At 46.0% G+C, this 21,309-nt stretch overlaps 1 protein-coding gene across 1 annotated transcript in view; it reads right to left on the minus strand.

Moving 5' to 3' along the window:
• The window catches only part of ccdc33 (coiled-coil domain containing 33), a 241,599-nt gene that overhangs the window by 119,600 nt on the left and 100,690 nt on the right, over positions 1-21,309 (minus strand). Inside the window, exons 6-9 of the mRNA XM_052042733.1 lie at positions 12,287-12,396; positions 11,380-11,481; positions 8,925-9,016; positions 6,588-6,708 (exon numbers count right to left, since the gene is read on the minus strand). Coding sequence (XP_051898693.1) covers positions 6,588-6,708; positions 8,925-9,016; positions 11,380-11,481; positions 12,287-12,396 — 425 coding nt within the window. The remainder of the gene's footprint in view (positions 1-6,587; positions 6,709-8,924; positions 9,017-11,379; positions 11,482-12,286; positions 12,397-21,309) is intronic.

Below are 21,309 nucleotides of genomic sequence, written 5' to 3' on the forward strand. Positions count from 1 at the left end.
GCAACGCACTGCAAGGGACCCAAGGGTGGGCATCGAACCAAAGTGATAACCACTGTGGTAAAACATTTCACAGACAGGATTTAATGGAAGAGCAAAAACTGCAGATGCTGGAAATCTGAAATAAGAACAGACAATACTGGTGATACTCAGAAGGTCAGGCAGCATCTGTGAAGAAAGAAACAGAGTTAACATCTCAGGTTAGTGACCTTTGATTAGTTCTGTTTCTCTCTCCACAGATGCTCCCTGACCTCCTGAATACTTCCAGCATTTTCGATATTTAAAACATGTTTTAATTGCTTGACTTAAATGTTTTAAAATTATATAAATGCATTTACGTCGTTTAACTAGTTATTCCATAGAAGCAAATAATCCAGCTGACTTTGGTAAATTACCACAATTAATAACAGTAAAATTAGATAAGATTTCTTTATTAGTCATTTATATCGAAACACACAGTGAAATGCATCTTTTGCGTAAAATGTTCTGGGGCAGCCCACAAGTGTCGCCACGCTTCTGGCGTCAACATAGCATGCCCACAACTTCCTAACCCGTACATCTTTGGAATGTGGGAGGAAACCGGAGCACCCGGAGGAAACCCAGGCAGACACGGGGAGAACGTACAAGCTCCTTACAGACAGTGGCGGGAATTGAATCCGGGTCACTGGCGCTGTAATAGCGTTACGCTAACCGCTACACTTACCACGCCTGTCAAACATTTCCCAAACTTTGTCTATCTTGTCCACAATTAAGCTGCAATTTGTTGAAAATCATCCACCAGTTTAGGTCAGCATTATAGTTGTAATTCATCATTCTGACTGATCCTTAACCTCAGTTAAGGTCTCTTCATTAGTCGAGCGGAGACTTTGCCATTTCCCTCACCAACCATTCAGTGACCTCTTCACCAGACTCGTGTAATGTGTTTTAAGCAGAAATGCAGTGGTCATTCCTTGGATTGAGCGGAGGAATAAACATTGGCACAGAGAAATCAATTTATCGAACCACATCAGCTCTCCTGCATAACACGCTCCCATAATGACACTTAGTAAATAATGGGCAAAGCTTAGATTAATGAGTAGAACCTACATGAAATCTTTTTGGAAAACAAATCAGGTATCATCCGTCTTTCAAAAAACGATGGTGAAAAAGCATGAGTAAAGCAGGGGCAAATCAATCTTATCCTCACATAATTACAGCAGGATGTTGACCTCCTGAGCCACGTGTGTATTTCATAGGAGTATAAATGCTGACTGGGGTTGCAGTAAAACAGGAATCATTCCCAATAAAAAAGGCTTAACCATGTTGTTCCTTTGATGAATGGTTTGTTGCTGGGTGCTGTGTGATTGGTGAAAGAAGTTCCTTTACTGTTTGCGTGATAATGAGGGCACCCAGATAATACAAGGTGGGAATTTTCTTTAAGGGCAGTGAGTTGCTGTGATCCAGAGCAAGTGGTTGGTGGGAAGCAGATCAAATGACAAGTCTCAGAAGGGAATGGGATAAATAAACAAAACCACTTGCAGGGCCGTGGTGAAAGAGAGATTCCTAAAAAGTGATTCCTAATCAGGAATCAGAGGTTGGACAAACTTGGGTTGTTTTCCCTGGAACGTCGGCTGAGGGGACCCAATGGAAGTTTATTAAATTATGAGAGGCGTAGATAGGGGTGAAAGTCAGAATCTTTTTCCCCAGGTAGAAATATCAAATATAAAAGGACGTGTCATGGTTCTGAGTGCTGGCCCTTGATTCGGCTCCATTGATGGTGCCTCGTTGTGCAGCACATGGAGTCTATGCACTACTAATCACATAATGACACACACCTGAGCCCCATCAGGAGACTAGCATAAGAGCCCTGGTTTCACTAGCACCAGTTGCCAAAGTATTAGTCAACCTTTGGGTATACTTTGTTTCCTGACTGCTCAGTGTTGGGACTCCACCTCTGAGCCCCAAGGTAAGATTCCTTCTGGTTGCTATCTGTGTTTGGCTCTGAGGAAGCATCCTGACTCCAGTCTCTTACCAGTGTGCTGCATTTGGGTTCTCTGCAAGCTTGCTCTTTGCTCAACATTGTGACAGGATGTGCATTTAAGGTGAGAGGGGACAGTTTGCAGGAGATATGTGGGGCAAGTTTTTTTTCCACATAGTGGTGGGTGCCTGGAATGGGCTGCTAGGGGTGGGGGTGGAGGCAGATATGACAGTAGCATTTAAGAGGCTTTTAGATTAATATACAGGAAGGGAGGGATGTGGCAAAAAGAAGTGGTTTAATTTGGCATCATGGCTGACACAGGTATTGTGGGGTGAATGGCCCATTCCTGTGCTGTGCTGTTTGATGCTGTATGAGTCTCACAGAACAAGACAACACCCTCTGAGGGGCCTCAGTCTTAAGCTCCACAACTCCGTCAATTCAATGTGGGTGTTACCTGTGGAATTTACAGCAGGGAAACAGGCCAGGAGTTCCTGAACTAAACAGATACCCTCCTTGTAAAATATCAGTCTGTCTGCTAAAGGATGTAGTTGGCACTACTGCTGCCAGTCTGATTCTCCTGAAAGATGCTTGTGATGGTAACAGGGAGTGATAGGAAGAACTTTAATCCCCACTGTGTGCTGAGCAGACAGCAGCAAGGCAAAAGTCTTTGCAATTGGAAAGAGTGTGAGAGAGGAGGGAGCATAATGAGGAGCATCTGTGTTCAGATTACACCAAGGCAGCTACAACCCCCAAAACTAATGGGGGGGGGTGAAACAAAGTTCTGGAGGAACTCGGCAGGATAGACAGTGGCTATAGAGGGAAATGCTGCCTGGCCTGCTGAGTTCCTCCAGTGCTTTGTGTTGCTCCAGATTCCAGCATCTGCAGTCTCATGTCTAACATAAGTGAAAGCCTGTGAGGTAATGATGCCTGAGAGCTGTGAGGTAATGATGCAGCTCTATAAAACTCTGGTTAGACCACACTTGGAGTACTGTCTGGTTCTAGTCACCTCATTACAGGAAAGATGTGGAAGCATTGGAAAGGGTGTAGAGGAGATTTACCAGGATGCTGCCTGGTTTAGAGAGTATGCATTGAGACACTAAGGGAGCTAGGGCTTTACTCTTTGAAGAGGAGGATGAGAGGAGACATGATAGAGGTGTACAAAATATTGAGAGGAATAGACAGCCAGTGCCTCTTTCCCAGGGCACCAATTCTCAGTACAAGAGGGCATAGCTTTAATGTATGGGAAGTTCAAGGAAGATATCAGGAAGGTTTTTACCCAGAGAGTAGTTGGGGCATGGAATGTGCTGCCTGGGGTGGTGGTGGAGGCAGGTACATTAGTCAAATTCAAGAGATTACTAGATAAGCATATGGAGGAATTTAAAATAGAGGGATATGTGGGAGAAAGGGGTTAGATAGTCTTGGGTGAGGTTTAAAGGTTGGCACAACATTGTGAGCCAAAGGGCCTGTATTTTGCTGTGCTGTACTGTTCTATGTTCATTTCTTACTAAAATATTCTGGCCAGCAATGAGCAAAAGGTGGATTACAAATGTTCCCCTGTGCTACAGTAGTTGAGTGGTTCATGTCACTGTGTACAAGCAGCTTTTATTTATTCCCTCCTGACTTGTGGACACCATTGACAAAGGCAAGGAGGTCCTTGTCTACCCCTAATAGGTGATGGTGAGCTGCCCTGCTGAACCACTGATCTTTTGGTGAAGGTGCTTCCACAGTGTTGTGGGGGGGAGTGAGTTCCAGGATCTAGACCCAGTGATGATGATGGACTGCTGAAGTGGTTGGAAGGAGGTCTTTCACACCCAAAGGCCCAGAGACCTTAGAACAGAATACAGAATGTTGTGCCAAACTAATTAGTAATTAAAAGCCTAACTAACCCCTTCTGCCTACACAATCCATATCCCTCTATTCCCCACATATTCATGTGTCTGTCTAAGAGCCTCTTAGCCTCCACCCCCACCCCTGGTAGCACATTCCAGGCACCCACCACTCTATTTTAAAACAAAAAATTGACCTGCACATCTCATTTGAACTTGCCCCCTGTCACCTTAAATGCATGCCCTCTAGTATTAGATATTTTGACCCTGGGAAAAAGATATGGGCTGTCTACTCTATCTATGCCCCTCAATCTTAAACTTCTATCGGGTCTCCCCTCAGCCTCCACTGCTCCAGAGGAAAACAACCTAAGTTTGTCCAACCTCTCCCCATAGCATATGCCCTCTCATCCAGGCAGCATCCTGGTGAACCTCTTCTGCACCCTCTCCAAAGCATCCACATCCTTCCTGTAGTGGGGTGGCCAGCACTGAATGCAATTCTCCAGATGCAGCCTAATGAGAGTTTTATCAACCCATGAGAAAGTGATACAGCAAAACTCAGATAATCCACAATCCAACCATCCAGAAATCCCAATGGTTCAGCGTCAGGGACACCAGGTTCCCTGAGACTTTCTGAGGCCTGCCCACTACGGGACTCCCCTGGAGTCTCACCGTGGACTGCGCTCCCCTGAGAGCCACCAGGTCTCTGGTCCCAAAACCTACTGAGCTCACTGCAGAACTTATGTGTAACATCTTAATAAAATTAAGTGTGCTGGGCAATTAATGATGCCCAATAGTCCAGAGAATCTGGAACCAGCAGAGTCACAAGGATGCTGGATTATTGGAATTTCACCCCGGTAAGCTACACTAGTGAACAGCAACAGTCTATGTGGGGCTAGACCACCCCAAAACTGAGCTTACAGTCCCTGAATTCTGACTGGCTCTTTTTTTCATGGCTAACTCAAAGCAGGTCAACTGACTGCCCTAGTTTGGAAAGGTGTTGGTCACAAAGCCCATGACCACTGCCATACAGTTTGAGTTTATGGATTACTCCTAACTACTTGTCACTCTTAAAAGCTGACCAAACTCTGCAGAAAATCACTTGCAAACTTGGTTATATTTAAGGTTGCAAAGTCACCTCGGAGCTACTGCAGAGTAATGCCAAAAAATGCTTGGCCTCGAGCCAACACTGGCAGATGTAAAGAGCTCAGGATGAAGTTCAAGTTTATTGTTATCATAGGCAAACACACACAGGGTATAAATGCCCTGAAATTTAGCTTTTTTGCAGCAGCAGCAAAATAATACATTACAAGATGAGGACAAACAGAAGTTAATATAATCTTAACATAAATTACACACGTTGTTATGTATAATTTATGTTAGTTTAAGGAACATGTTAAGGGAGGGGAGGTTTACAAACATACAAACCAGGAGCAGGAGGTGGCTACACAGCCCCTCTCGCCTGCTGCACCTTTTAATAAGATCAAGGCTGCTCCAGTTACGACCTCGACTCTGCATTTCCGGACAAACCTCCCCTCACCCCACCTGATCCACAATAACTTTACTCACTCACTTATCAAGAAGAATCTATTCACCTCTGCCTTAAAAATATTTAAAGATTCTGCTGCACGCCCTTTGATAAAGAATGTTCCAAAGACTCACGATATTTTGGGAGAAGAAAGATTTGCCTCACTTGTCCTAAATGAGCAATCCATTATTTCTAAACGGTGACCCCTAGTTCTAAATGCTCCAACGAGTAGAAACATCTTCTCCACGTCAACCTGCCAAGTCCTCTCCGCCTGTCTAACCTTACACCAGAAGACAACCTACCCATTCCGTATCAGTTCAGTGAACCTCCTTTGAACTGCTTCCAACACATTAACATCGTTCCTTAAACAAAGAGACCAGTATTGTACACAGAACTCCAGATGTGGGCTTATCATTGCCCTGAACTACTGATGCATAACTTACCACTTTTGTATTCAATTCAACTAGCAATAAATAATAGCATTTTGTCAGCTTTTTTCTAATTATTTGCAGAAACTGCACAGTATAGTGAATCATGCACTAGGTGATTTAAGGCCTTAGCAGACTTAATGCTGTAAAACAGGTATTTCGGGAAAGCATCATATCTGGATGCATCACAGCTTGGTACAGCAACTGCTCTGCCCAACACATGCAAGAAACTGCAAAGAGTTGTGAACACAGCCCAGTCCATCATGGAACTAGCCTCCCCTCTACTGACTCTGTCTACACTTCCTGCTGCCTTGGGAAAGCACCAAAATAATCAGGGACCCCCTCCTATCTCTTCTCCCCTCTCCCGTCAGGCAGAAGATACAAAAGTTTGAAAGTACGTACCACTAGACTCAAGGACAACTTCAATCCCACAACTGAACGGACCTCTCATATGCTAAAGATGAACTCTTGATCTCACAGTCTACCTCATCACGGCCCTTCCATTTTATTTGTCTCTGCACTTTCTCTGTAGCTGCAACACTATTCTGCATTTTGTTTCTCCTTTCATTACCTTGATGTAATTATGTATGGCAAACAAAAGCTTTTCACTGTACCTCAGTACATGTGACAATAATGAACCAATACCAATTTACTGCAGCATTAAGGTAAAACTAAAAATTACAGGGAGACTGGGGAGAATTGTTGAGGGATTTTCCTCACTGTACCTCAGTGCATTTTCACCTCCCAGGTCAAATTAGGAAAGGGGGAGTTACTGGATTCTCCCTGCCACAACAGGCTTCCTCACACTGGGTAAAAAAAGCACTGCCACAGTAGGGCATCTCGACACAACCTACCTGTGGATGGCCTGGGCTGGTGTGATGGGCAAGTTCGAAGGAAGACTGGTGTGGGCTTGGGTACTTCACTGTGGTGATGTTGATGCCAGTCAGCCTGGGGGACCTCATCAACATTGTAGACCTGTTTAAGAAAATATCCGTGCATCCATCAGATTAAAATCAATGCCATGCCAGCTGTGTTACATTTCCAGTGAAGTCAGAGTCATGGAGTCAGAGAGCACGGAGTCATACCTTTGGCCTAACTGGTCCATGCCGACCAAGATTCCCAGCTAAGCTAGTCCCATTTGCCCATGTTTGGCCCATATCCTTCTAAACCATTCCTATCATGTACCTGTCCAAGTGTAATGTACCTGCCTCAACCACTTTCTCTGGCAGCTCGTTCCATATATGCATCACCTGCTGGGTGAAAAAGTTGCCCCTCAGGTTCCTAGTAAATGCCTCCACTCTCACGTTAAACCTATATCCTCTAGTTCTTGATTCCTCAGCCCTGGGTAAAAGATCCTGACTGGTTGCATCAGGGTCTGGGACGGCAATTTGAATGCGCAGGAACATAAGATGCTGCAGAGAGTCGTGGACTCAGCCCAATACATCACGGGCACATCCCTCCCCACCATCGGTAATATCTGCATGAGGTGCTGCCTCAGGAAGGCGACATCTATCATCAAAGATCCCCACCATCCGGGTCATGCCATCTTCTCGCAGCTACCATTGGGCAGGAGGTACAGAAGCCTGAAGTCCCACACCACCAGGTTCAAGAACAGCTACTTCCTTTCAACCATTCGGTTCTTGAACCAACCGGCACAACCCTAATCATTACCTCAGTATAGCAACAATAGAACCACTTTGCTCACTTTGCACTAAAATGGACTTTGTTTTTCTTTGTTCTATTTGCCTTCTTTATCATAAAAATTGTGTATAATTTATGTTTTTCTTGTGAATGTTGTGGCTCTGATGCTATGTGCCTGTGATGCTGCTGCAAGTAAGTTTTTCATTGCACCTGTGCATGTGACAATAAACTGGACTTTCAGATCTTTGACTTTGAGAAGATGATTCCTGTGTCATGTGCAGTTCCCCAGCCAACCTACCACCCCTATCCGGGTGCCAACACTGGCTCAGCAGACTGCCAGAGAGAACAAACCATAGTGACACTCAGGAACCTAATTTCCCTTCTCTCCCCTTACCAGGAAACACCAGCCATGCCTTCACTCAGCACCTGCGGGTAGTTACCATGATCCTTCACCGAGCTTCCCCAATTAATGGGCCACAATCCACAGGACTCTATTATAAATGTATAATGGCATTCCACCAACAAGGCTGCACTGCCTGCATTGATTTTAATTGAGGAACCAGTGAGCGCTGAAGGGCATCAAAGGTGTGAAGAGTAATAAAGAACAAGGGAATGATTAATAATTAATGGTGGAACAGTTTGTACACCTGCCTAGTCCTCACCTCACAGCGGGGCTCCTAATTTAAACCCAGTGATCAGGATATTCAGAGATAGAGGGTTAGAGAGAGGAAGAGGCAGGGGGAGAGGGGAGAAAAATATAGAGGGATAGATGGAGGTGAAGAGAGAGTGTGTGTGAGAGAGAGAGAGAAATAGTGAGAGAGAAAAATACAGAGAGAGAGAGATTGGTACAAAAATAGTGATAGTTAATTAAATGACGAATAGAAAATAAGAGAGATGGGGAAAGAGAGACAAGGAGATATGGAGATAAAAATAAGAGGGAAGCAAAGAGACAGAGACAAATAGATACAGAGATAGACAGATGGATGGAGACAGACAGACAGTGCTATGGAGGGAAAGGGGAGAGCAGTACTCTCCAAATATGATGCTTGCTGTGGTACAGGGCAGAAGCGAACACTATTATCAAGTGGGACAAACAGCCAAATCCAGGCCCTGAGAACAGTTTGTCCTTTCTCATGGCAACCATGGTACATATTGGTGTGACTACAGGGATAACCACTACCAGGCAGTAAGCAGAATGATCCAGAGGCCTAAAATGGAGGTGGTCTACAGCTATTGTTGGGGGCAAGGAAGGAGCAAGTGGGAGTCAAAGATTTTAAATATCAACGCCATATGACGTGTTGGAAAGCTGGAAATATTTCTTATTTTTTCTCAGTTCAAATGGAAAGTTATCAAACCAAAACATTAACTCTGTTTCCCTCTTCATGGATGCAGTCACTGACTAACTCCAGTATTTTCTACTTTTGTTACATATTATTTCAGGTTTTGAGTGTTGGTCAGATTGACCCCTATGTTCTTCCTTGAAGTTCTGAGAGGCACTAATTGCAATGTAATTTGTTAATCCATTCAGTAATTGTAGCCCAGCCACTTACTTGTAGGATTCATAGTCAGGCACTATTCTGGCTACCGCGAGGAGTGGACCCGAGGGGTTCTTCAATGGGTACTCCACCGCTCGAAGCAGAACCTGAGGGAAACATGAACCTGGTTAGTAACTGATGGCGGATTAATGATCACCAAGCTAACCAACGTGGAGGCACTCCTTCCGCCCACAGACCCCCCTCAAACTCCAGGACACCACAGCCCTGTGAGCCTGTCACTGCCAGAGTTTCACACAAGAGCAGCCACTTCAGGAAAAGTTCTCAACATAGAGTCATACAGCACGGAAACAGGCCCTTTGGCCCAACTAATTCATGCTGACCATCCAAGCTAGTCCCATTTGCCAGCATTTGGCCCATCATCCATGTACCTGTCAAACTGCCTTTTAAAACTTGGTATTGTACCTGCCTCACCCATTCCTCTGGCAGCCCATTCACATACATATCACCCTTTGTGTAAAAAAAAAAGTTGCCCCTCAAGTTCCTATTAAGTCTTTCCCCTCTCACCTTAAACCTATGCCATCTAGTTCTTGATTCCCTAACCCCAGGAAAAAGACTGTGCACATTCACCCTATCTATGCCCCTCATGGTTTTATACACACCTCTATAAGATCACCCCTCATTCTCCTACTCTGCAAGGAATAAAGTCCTAGCCTGTCCAACTTCTCCCTCTAGCTCAGTCCCTCAAGTTCTGGCAACGTCCTTGTAAATCTTTTCTGTACTCTTTCCAATTTAATCACATCTTTCCTACAGCATGGCGACCAAAACTGAGCACAGTATTCCAAGTGCGGCCTCACCAGTGTCCTTTACAACTGCACCATGACCTCCCAACTTTTATACTCAATGCCCTGACTGATGAAGGCCAGTGTGCCAAGAGCCTTCTTCCATGACCTGGCCCAATCCACCGCTCTAAGGAGAAGCTCGGAAACTAAAAGTAAATGGAAGTTCCAAACACGAGGGAGACAGAAATAGAAGAATATGCTGGTAGGGAGTGTGGGTGGTGGCTCACGTGGAACACAAGCACCAACGTGAACTAGTTGGGCCGAATGGCCAGTTTCCATACGTTAAGTACTAAGGCATTCTGTTAGAGCTGGGATAATCGGATGGATGTTCACTGCATTTTGTATCAGATTTCCAGCCTCTCTTCACCAACACTCTTTCCCATTCACTGACGCACAAACCTCCATGTTGAGTTGAACAGTGTCTAGAATGAGGCAGATGGAAACCCTCCCCCTCACAGAGTTGCAGAGGAGGCCCATTTAGCCAAGACCTCACCTAACTGGTGGCAAACCGTCTCCTGTCAGCGGTCTGTGGGAATAACGACAGCTCTGGGAACTGGGATGAGAATCAATCCCAGCTGGGAAAACCTTAGGACAACACTTCCTGGCACCGGGCGAATCCTCACAGAAACCTTTGGCGCTGGGCCATTTGCTTTGTACCCCATGGACTCAACTGCCAAGTGCCACACCATGTACGGCATCACCAGACTGCGATGAAGAAGGGAGTTAGCCCCTTTTCAGCTGCTGACTAGAGCACCCACACCTGAATTCATATGGAGGCAAGGATATAACTCAATGACCCACAACCCCCACCCCAACGTCAGTTTGGAGGAACCACACTTGCCATTAATTAGCTTTGGGCCTGTTTGGTCAAGTTTAATCTCACGATGCATCCTACATTTTCGGTGTTTCTGTCTAGACTCTTCCCCCCCCAGCTCCATTCCACCAGTGGGCGTCACATTGGAATCAACCCTCAGAAAGCAGAGGCCCAGTTTCCTAATGGAATGGCGAGGGAGTGATCTTTCCAACAGGAACCTCAATGCACCCTCCTGACTGCTCGGTGGAAGTCCAGGACACATCAGTGGCACCCGTGCCGCACAACTGCAGCGCGAGATGAGCTGCCTGTAGACCACCTTTCGAACTCAGCCAGGAGTACCGTTAATAGCTGAATCTGTAATGCAGCAAAAGCCTTGGTTACCATGGCAATGCAGAACAAGCAGGTGGGGGGTGGTAGTGGATGGCAGGGGGCAAAGGCAAGCCCCTCCCTCTACATTTTCAAGAGATGTTAATCCATTTGTCTGATGCGAGATAAAACCATCAGCGAAATAAGGAACAATCCACAACCAGCACATTATAAAGGGCAGACTGTAATAACCCAAAGTGTATTTTCAGGATCGAAGCAATTAGCAATTTTAGTTGCATTGGAAACTTAACATCTGCATTCATTAATATTAATATCCTTTGAGTGACAGGTGCTCTTTTCAGCTTCCAAATACATATTTAGGGTCATTATATCTGTAAGTAAGGTCGATTACCAACATGAATGCTATTATATAGCAGTGGAGAAATGTGAATAACCACAGGGGTCCCCTAGATTAATATCAGAATTCTTTCGATTTCTTTTTTTTTCCCCAGAAGTATTTTTTTTTGTTCGGACGCAGTCTGAGGCCTACCTCAAAGCCAGTGAAAGCAAAGCCCTCCTGTCGAGGAATAACACTGCCTTTTCGAACGACAGTGACATATAATCGAACACCAGATGGGATGCTTGGGTGTGGCTGGAGTGGAGCGATTGGGGGGGGGGGGTGGAAGAAGAGACACAAAAGCACACAGAAAGGTCAATGTCATTCAGATGCCAATAAACAGGGGAATTGATCCCTGTACCAGCTCCAATAGGAGAGCCCATAGTGACAAAGTAGGATGGATGGGTCTCAAAGGAAATTTAAACCACCATGTCTTCGTTGAAACCCAAGCTACAACATAAGGATTATCCGTATGATTTCATTTAAGGGGAAAAGCAGACTTGCATTTCTACAGTGCCCTTCACAGCTTCTGGACATCCCAAAGTCAGTGAATCATGTCGTAATGTGGGAAACTTGGTTGCCCATTTGCACACAGCAAGCTCCCACACACAAGAACATGGCAGAAACCAAATGATCTAACGTAGTCATGTTGGGTGAGGGATAAATGCTGGTCTAAACAGCGGGGACCCTACCTCTGCCTTGACCGATGGAAAAGTCTTTAAGGCGGTGAGGATTAAAGACTGGGCCTCCAACTGAAGAGGCCCTGTGGTGCTGAAAGAGGGAGGAGGATGTACAGCAAGGCAGAATCAGTCAGGTGGGAAGGTGTCAGAATGGCGGAGACTCACACTTTACTTCTGGCGTAGCACAGGGAGACTCCAACAGCCGAGTGGTGCAAGCACCCAGCACTGGAAGAGCTCCTCGTGACGTAGGAGTCCCAATTACCACACAGCAAGATCCTACAAGCAGCGAGCCAGGAAACAAGCAGGTCATCTTCTACTTTTAGTGATTCTGCCTGAAGGTTCGCTGCTGGCTAAGACTCCTCCTGCTCTTCTTCACTCACTTGTATCAGCTCGAGGTGGTAATGATGAAACATCTGCAGGTAGGGGACAGGAAGGCTGTAGCTGGCTAGGAGCTCCTTGCTTCTGCTGTCTGCAACACTCAGGATCACCACTGTGAAGAGATGAGAGGACAAAGAGATCCCATCACAATTTAAACACTAGTGCATCCAAATCCGCACAATATAGTTTTTGTGCATGACCTAAATGTTAAGAATGACTTCTTGAACAAGGCAAAAAAGTTAAATTGTTTTAAATTTGTTACAGTAGAGAAGACTATTCATCCCATCAGGTGCATACTGGCTCTTTGTAGAGTAATCCAGGCAGACCCATTGCCAAAGTATTTACCTTCAAGTGTTTATCCAATTCCTTTTTGAAAACCACAATTAAGTCTGCATCCATCTCACTTCCAGGCAGCATATTCTGGATTAATACCCCTCGCTGTTACGAGAAGCTTTCTTCTGGATTTCTGAATCAAATGTCCTCTGGACAGGAGTTTGTACGTTCTCCCCATGTCTGCGTGGGTTTCCTCTGGGTGCTCCAGTTTCCTCCCACATTCCAAAGGTGTTCGGGTTAGGAAGCTGTGGGTATGCTATGTTGGCGCCGGAAGTGTGGCGACACTTGCGGGCTGCCCCCAGAACACGCTACGCAAAAGATGTATTTCACTGTGTGTTTCGATGTACATGTGACTAATAAAGATAGCTTATCTTATTCTTATCTTATCTTATCTTATCTGTAAACCTTCCTACTCATGGATCAGCTTCTCTTACGGCATTGCAGGTAGACAGGGTGGTGAAGAAGGCTTTTCACACGCTGGCCTTCAGCAGTCAGGGCACCGAGTATAGGAGTTGGGATGGTGTGTCGCAGTTGCAGAAGACGTTGGTGAGGCCGCATTTGGAATATTGTGTTCAGTTTTGGTCACCCTGCTACAGGAAACATGTCATTGAGCTGGAAAGTGTGCAGAGGAGATTTACGAGGATGTTGCCGGGACTCGAGGGACTGAGTTATGGAAAGAAGTTGAACAGGTTGGGACTGTTCTCATTAGAGTGTAGGAGAATGAGGGGTGATCTTACAGAGGTTTATAAAATCATGAGGGGCATCGACAGGGTGAATGCACACTGTCTTTTTCCTCGGGTTGGGGAATCAAGAACTAGAGGGCATAGGTTTGGGTAAGAGGAGAGAGATTTAGTAGGAACCTGAGGGGCAGCTTTTTCACACAGAGGGTGGTCAATATATGGAATGAACTGCCAGAGCAAGTGGTTGAGGGGGGTACATTAACAACATTTAAAAGGTACTTGGACAGGTACATGGATAGGAAAGGTTTAGAGGAATCTGGGCCAATGGGACTAGCTTAGATGGGAATCTTGGTCAGCATGGACCAGTTGGGCCGAAGGGCCTGTTTCTGACCTGTATAACTCTATCAAAATCCTTCAAGATTTTGTCAAATCTTCTCTCAAACTTCTTTGCTCCAAGTTCTCCAGTCTAACCTGGCTGAAATCCTTCATTCCTGGAGCCACTGCAGTAAACCTCCTCTGCATCCTCACTAGCACAATCTTCCTAGACAGTGCCAGTAGCATGATGGCAATGAACACTTTGCTAATTACTATTCGTAGTTATGCTAAACCTACTGGATTTCACATAAACAGGTTAAAATATCAGCCAGGTGAAGTCCCACCATTGATTAGCTGGACCTTCAATTCCACGCAGCTCAAACTCAGGTTACAGTTTTGCCAGTTCCATATCTCATAATTCTTCACTTTATTCTGACAAATGGTGCACCAGTATCCACGCCTAATTATCATGAAATTCCTGGCCTTCCAAACATTTTACTCTCTGTTCTAAGAGTAACAGACTAGTGTTTGAGGTTAGAGTCTACTGTTGTGGTTAGTTACAGCGTGAGACCAAACTGAGAGGCAGTTTGCACTCAACCTCTGCACAGAAGTTGTACCACTAACCACAGATATTAATTTAAGAGGCACTTAATATAAATGAGTTATTTTCATTCAAGCCAGAGCCTGACTGTCTACTTGAGGCCATCAGGGTGTGAATGTGTGCATCAGATCTGGGTCTGGTCAGATTTGAAGAAGATTATAAATATTTGAGCTTGGATTGGGTTTGCATTCTGCACGCAAATTGTTTGATGCTTGGAAGCAGCTCAACTCCAAAGAGGCCATGCCTACCTCTCCTCTCTGGGGCTACATCATGGGTCAGTCATCATTCAGCAGATGTCAGAAACCTAGGCCCAGGAACATGATCATGTGATGGTAACAACAAATTCTGGACAGAATAAAATGCCATAAGGACCAGTCCGGGATGTGTTGCTTCATCATTGAAATTCCACCAGGCACAGAGGTGCATCAAATGACATTCCTTTTGGACCACTGCAGAGGGCATAAAGTTCACATAAGGAACAGGAGTAGGTCACTCGGCCCCTTGAGCCTGCTCTGCATTTAATAAGATCACAGCTGAACTGACCTTGACATACTTTGCTGCCTGATTTTCCAATCCCTTGACATCACCCATTCCTCTCTCCAACACACACACACACACACACACACACACACAAGTCCAAAGATCTACCATTCTCCCAAGGATAAAACACCATTGGTCATTCTGAAGAGAGTCATTGCACAACACCACTAAGTTAAATCCCTTACTTAAGTTGGGACCGCTCCACAACTGGACCCAACCCCCTGATCCCCAAGAGGTCCATCCAGACTGATATGTTAACCTTTCAACAGTCAATGACAATTAACTACGCAGTGAGACCCTGATTGTAAAAGATGTGAGTCCTCACAAGTGAGCTTGTAAATAGATGCTAGATATTGAATGCTGCTTTTGTTAATCTCTGAGACTATAGTTTCCCTGAACCCTGAAATAAATGGAACAATACAACTTTGACACAAAACAGATATTAAACTATAACACCTAGAGCTCAGGCAGAGGACATGGGTAGCTTAGAAATCCACGTCCAAGTGGGGAAGGGGTTATCCAGCAAATTGAGGAACAGACAATGTGATAAGGAGAGTAACGACCATTGCGAGAAAGACTTAAAGAAGAAAGAAGGTGCACACCTCACACTCTCTAGAAGTGAATCAGGTAAGGTCAGGTCCTTTAATTAATGACGAACAGTTGTTTAAGGCTGTGTTAGTGTGTGAGCCCTGCACCCTTAGTCTGCACAGTACAATTATGTGTAAGTGATATCAGATCCACACCTAATTTTTGGAAGTACACCATCAGCACATTAGGTACCCAATCAATTAAACTTCCTAAGAAATTCTATCAGAAAAACAATATGCCACTTGATAGGAGTTTAGGCCCTAGAGTTTTGATAGCCTATCAAAAGTTATTCCTGCTGTTCAGGAATTAGAAAACAGATGGTATAAATTTAAGAGTAGGATTAAAAAGCATTCAGTAGCAGGTCTTCCAAGGGGAAATGCAGTGTTCTGAATGTATTTTAATTAGTAATTGCATTTTTGACCATTAAATAAAAATAAATTTATTATAGATGCTGTTGGTGGCATGTGGTTTCAATATTCATCGTGTGTGTGTGTGTGTGTGTGTGTGTGTGTGTGTGTGTGTGTACAAACATTAGCCTTTTGGCACCTCTATAGATGAAATGATGAGATAAAAAGACAAAGTGTGCAACTGTTTTCTGACTTGAAATAAATGATTGAAAAATTAACATATAGAAGAGTTCAGGGACTGAGATGGCCCTTTCGGTGAAAACATCCTTGGTTCTGAAGTTCCCATTTAACAGAGAATGCTCATCAGGGGCTGGGTTTGAAGCTGTTGAGAGAGAGCAGCTTCAAATGTGGGTGTTGTCCCAACTCTGCAGGGATACAGGGGACCTGGATACATTCAGTCTGTTACTGCTTGGCAATCACAGGCACACAACCCACAAGCGCAGGGGTGGGGGGGGGGGGGGTCGATTGGAAGTAGAACAGGCAACGTGGTGCAGGGCGACGAGCCAGTGCACCAGGTAGGGGGGAGGCATGAACCAGGCTGAAGAGGCAGAGCAGGGAGCAGAGGGAACGGGCGGCGGCAGGGAGCTCAAAGCGGACCTGAAAGGGAGAAGGCAGGCCTGGGTTCAAGCGGACCTGGAAGGAAGACAATAGGGTGGAGCTCAAGCGGACCCGAAAGGGTGAAGGCCTAGCGGACCGTGTTGGGTGAACCAGCCGCAGGGATGGACGAAGCGAAGGGGCAGCCAGCCAAGTGCAATGTGGCGCGGGGGGGGTGGGGGGGGCAATTTGAAGTAGACCAGGCAACGTGGTGCAGGCAACGGGCCAGTGCACCAGGTCGGGGGGAAGCATGAACCAGGCTGAGGAGGCAGAGCGGGGCCGAGAGCAAACCACGCAGGGAGCAGAGGGAACAGGCGGCAGGGAGGAGCTCAAAGCGGACCTAAAAGAGAGAAGACAGGCCTGGGCTCAAGCGGACCTGGGAGGAATACGGCAGGCTGGAGCTCAAGCGGACCTGAAAGGGAGATGGCCTTGCGGACCGTGTAGGATGAACCAAGCGCAGGGATGGACGGAACGAAGGGGCAGCCAGCCAAGTGCAATGGGGCTCAGGGTGAGGCAGGGAGAGCGGGGGGGGGGGGGGCGATTGGAAGTGGTCCGGACAATGTGAAGAGGGTGCGGGCGTAGCAGGGTGAAGCAGAAAACGATGCGGTTAAACAGGATCAGTATAGATGAGGCGGCATAGACATGGAGGGCCGAAGGGCCTGTTTCTGTGCTGTATGATGCTAAACCAGCTGGAAATTCATGCAGGATGGCAGAAATCAGAGCCAAAGGAGGATTGGCATAAGTTATGCCCAACCTCTCAGAGCCAAATGTGCAAACGGAATGGAAGTCTGCCAAAAGCCTTTGCATTTGTCCCGAGGTTAAAGGTTATTGTCAGTCATTTCAAGGCCATATATAAGTTACTGAAAAATAACAGTTATATTTTGCTGTTTCGAATTTAAAAATTTGATCTTAAACAAATGGTTGCATCATATCCCGGTACGGCAAATCGAATGTGCAGGAACTTCAGAAGCTGCAGAGGGTAGCGGACTCTGCCCAATACATCACAGGCACATCCCTCCCCACCATCGGTAGAATCTACATGAGGCGCTCAATGATTCCCACCATCTGGGCCATGCCATCTTCTCGCAGCTCCCATCGGGCAGGAGGTACAGAAGCCTGAAGTTCCACACCACCAGGTTCAGGAACAGCTACTTCCCTTCAACCATTTGATTCTTGAAGCAACCTGCACAACACTAATCACTACCTCAGTATAACAACACTATGACCACTATGCACTACCACAAATGTTCTTCTTGTTCTGATTGCTTTCTTTCTTGTATAATTCATGTTTTATTCATGTTTTTCTTGTGAATGTTGTGTATCTGATGCTATGTGCCTGTGATGCTGCTGCAGGTAAGTTTTTCATTGTACCTGTGCACACATGGACTTGTGCATCTGACAATAAACTCAACTTTGACTTTGAATTCAGTTGTAAAAATATGGGTGTGGTTTATCAATTCTTTCTCACTTTTGGGGCTACATTTACATGGCCTCACCCCTCCCTCTCTCTGAAACCTCTTCCAACCTTACAACCCTCCCAGAGACCTTCAATCCTGCAGTTCTGGCCTCCACAGTCCCACTGTAGGTAGCCGTGCCTTCAACTGCTGGGCCCCAAGCTCTGGAATTCCCCAAACTCTCTGCATCCTCTCTGTCGCCGGTAGAACCAATCAATGAGGCCAAGATTTGATCATACATGGTAATAGTTCCTCACTGTGATTTACGTTTGATAACATTCCTACAAAATGGCTTGACGCTGCATCTTATTAAAATGGAGTTTATTGTCGTAATCTGAAATTCACTCACTCCTTTGGTCACCAGTTAAAGCAAATTCCTTCTAGTTCTGCAAAAGGCAGTCACAAAGGGAAAGTCTCACATTCAGTGTTAAACTTCACTAAGTAATCAGCCTTCTCTCCATGAATTTGATAAAGCTCCCCCTCTCTCTCTCATGCCCCCTTTCCCCCTCTCTCTCTCATCCCCTCTCTCTCATTCCCCCTTTTCTCTCTCTCTCACCCCCCTTCTTCCACTCCCTCTCTCTCTCTCATATCCCCCCTTCTCTCTACGCCCCCTCTCGATAATCGAAGACTCCACCTATCGCAGACGTTCTCTCTTCTCCCCCCACCCATCGGGTGGAAGATACAAAAGTCTGAAAGCACGTACCACCAGGGTTAAGGACAGCTTCTACCCACTATTGAACGGTTCCCTAGTGCGATAAGATGGACTCCTGACCTCATAATCTACCTTGTTGTGACCTCGCACCTTACTGTCTACCTGCACTGCACTTCCTCCATATGTGACGTTTTATTCCGCACTCTGTTATTTTACCCTGTACTACCTCAATGCACTGTGTAATGAATTGATCTGTATGAACGGTATGCAAGACAAGTTTTTCACTGTACCTTGGTAAAAGTGACAATAATAAACCAATTTACCAGTTTACCTTTTGGTAGGTCTAAACTGATGACAGATTATCAGCCTGAAACACCATCTGTTTATTTCCCCACAGATGCTGCCTGGCTTCTGTTACTGCAGATTTCCAGCATCTGCAGTTATTTTGCTTGAGCTCCGATAACTGGGAACGTGCCGAGATGAAGCAGCTTGAGTATGACATGACACCTCCCCCCACCACCGCCCCACCCCTCCCACTGCTCCAGCTGCTGGCTGGGGCCAGTGGCAGTGGGCAGGAGGAGGGAATGAAAACACCAATTAACTCATAGTCAGAGGCAGCCATGCTGAAAAGCGAGAATTAGGAAACAGCTGGTCCACCTGGGAGGGAGATGAACAGAGAAATGTAGTCAAACACAACCAGCCTGACTCTGTGCAGATTGCTTGCCGATCTGCTACTGTCTTCACAAGGCTCGCTTGGAGTGCTGCCTATTAGTTATCCTTTGCTTTGTATTTATCCCTTCACCCATGTGCCAGCACACTTCAGGTAGGTAAAGTTTCAGTCGAGCCGACTGGCGAAAGGGGTCAAGATTCCTCAAGCGTCTCATTTTCTCAAAAGGAAGAATATCCTGTTCGTTTGCAATCACTTTTCTCTGTGGATGATTTCAGTGCCAGCCCTCCCCCTCTCCTTGGACCCTCCAGTGGCAATGCTGCATTCTTTGCGTGTGTTCCCTATGGAACTTGGTCTGCACTGTGGCCTGGTACAGCAGTTCCAACTCACAGGAATGCAAGAGGCTGCAGAGAGTAGTGGGCACAGCCCTCCCCACCACTGACAGCATCTACAGGAGGTGCTGCCTCAAGAAGGAGGCATCTATCATCAAGAATCCCCACCATCTCTGTAACTGTAACACTTCATTCTGCAGTCTGTTGTTTTAACTTGCACTACCTCAATGCGCTGTGTAATGAATTGATCTATATGATCGGTATGCAAGACAAGTTTTTCACTGTACCTCGGTACATGTGATAATAATAAACCAATTTACCATCCAGGCCATGCCATCACTGCTAATATCAGGCAGGAGATACAGAAGCCTGAAGCCCCACACCACCAGGTTCAGGAACAGCTACTTTCCTACAGCCACCAGGTTCTTGAACCGACCTGCACACCCCTAACCCTACCTCAGCAACGGAACACTACAGACCACCTCTTGCACTGCCGTGGACTTGTCTCTGATGGTGTCTTTGCATTAATGTCTTGTTTTGCACAGTCTTTTTCTTCACTGTCTTGTATAATTTATGTACAATTTATATATAATTTATGTTCTGTGTGTTGTCTGTACCTACGTGCCTGTGATGCTGCTGCAAGTTTTTCATTGTACCTGTACCTCACCGTACTTGTGCACATGACAATAAACTCGACTCGTATTGCCTGGCAGAGACTGCCTTTGGCCAGCCCATAAGATAAGATAAGATGTCTTTATTAGTCACCCGTACATTGAAACGTGAAACGTACATTGAAAAGGTGAAATGCACCTTTTGCGTAGAGTGTTCTGGGGGCAGCCCGCAAGTGTCACCACACTTCTGGCGCCAACATAGCATGCCCACAACTTCCTAACCCGTACGTCTTGGAATTTCCTATTATAAGACTATTGAACGGTTCCCTAATACGTTAAGACTTGTGTTGCAGACCGTTCATACAGATCAATTCATCACATCAGTGCACCCGGAGGAAACCCACGCAGACACAGGAAGAACGCACAAACGCCTTACAGACAGTGGGCGGAATTGAACCCGGGTCGCTGGCGCTGTAATAGCGTTACGCTAACCGCTGCACTACCGAGAACCACCTTCTTCATAACAGTGTGGCAACTGGGACGACACTCAGGTAAGTGCCACTGCCCACCTTTGTTAGCTCCAAAGAGGACTGATGCCCCCTCCCACTGTTCACACCCAGAACAGCCCAGACCCCACAGCTCTGATGCCCAAGTCCATGAATGATCCAGGCCCTGATCCCCTGATTAGCCCTACCCATGTGTTGCTTGGCTCTATGATGCTTCTGACTGATGCCCTGATCTCCCTCCCTTCACCCCATTCTCCCAGCCCCAATCCTTTGAAAGCCCACCCCATCTGGACCACCAACCACCAGCACTCTCTGCCCACCCCAGATGGTGCAGCGTACTTCACCAATTCAGTGGTGCGCATCAGCAGAGTGACTGGCGATGGGCAGACTCAGGTTAAAACAACTGGCAGCAGAGTTGGAGGGGAGCAGAGGAAGCACTATGAGTCGCCATTACTGGAAGATGCTTACTGAAAGTATGTGGGGAGCAGGTTCAAAGGGAATCTTCAGAAGGGAATACTTGACAAGGTAACACATGGGAAAGTCCAGGGAGTGTGACTAATTGGAAAAAGGAAGAGCACACATGATGGCCTAAATGATTTTCATCTACTTTTTACGACCTTGTGATTTTTCAGTTCTGTTTACAAAAAAAGTCTCAATTATTTCTCTTGAACAAGCCACAACTTGGAAATATACCGCTATTCCTTCACTGTCGCTGAGACACACTCCAGAAACTCCCTCCCTAACA

Source organism: Pristis pectinata, chromosome 32 (assembly GCF_009764475.1).
Source record: "Pristis pectinata isolate sPriPec2 chromosome 32, sPriPec2.1.pri, whole genome shotgun sequence".
Taxonomy (NCBI): Eukaryota; Metazoa; Chordata; class Chondrichthyes; order Rhinopristiformes; family Pristidae; genus Pristis; species Pristis pectinata.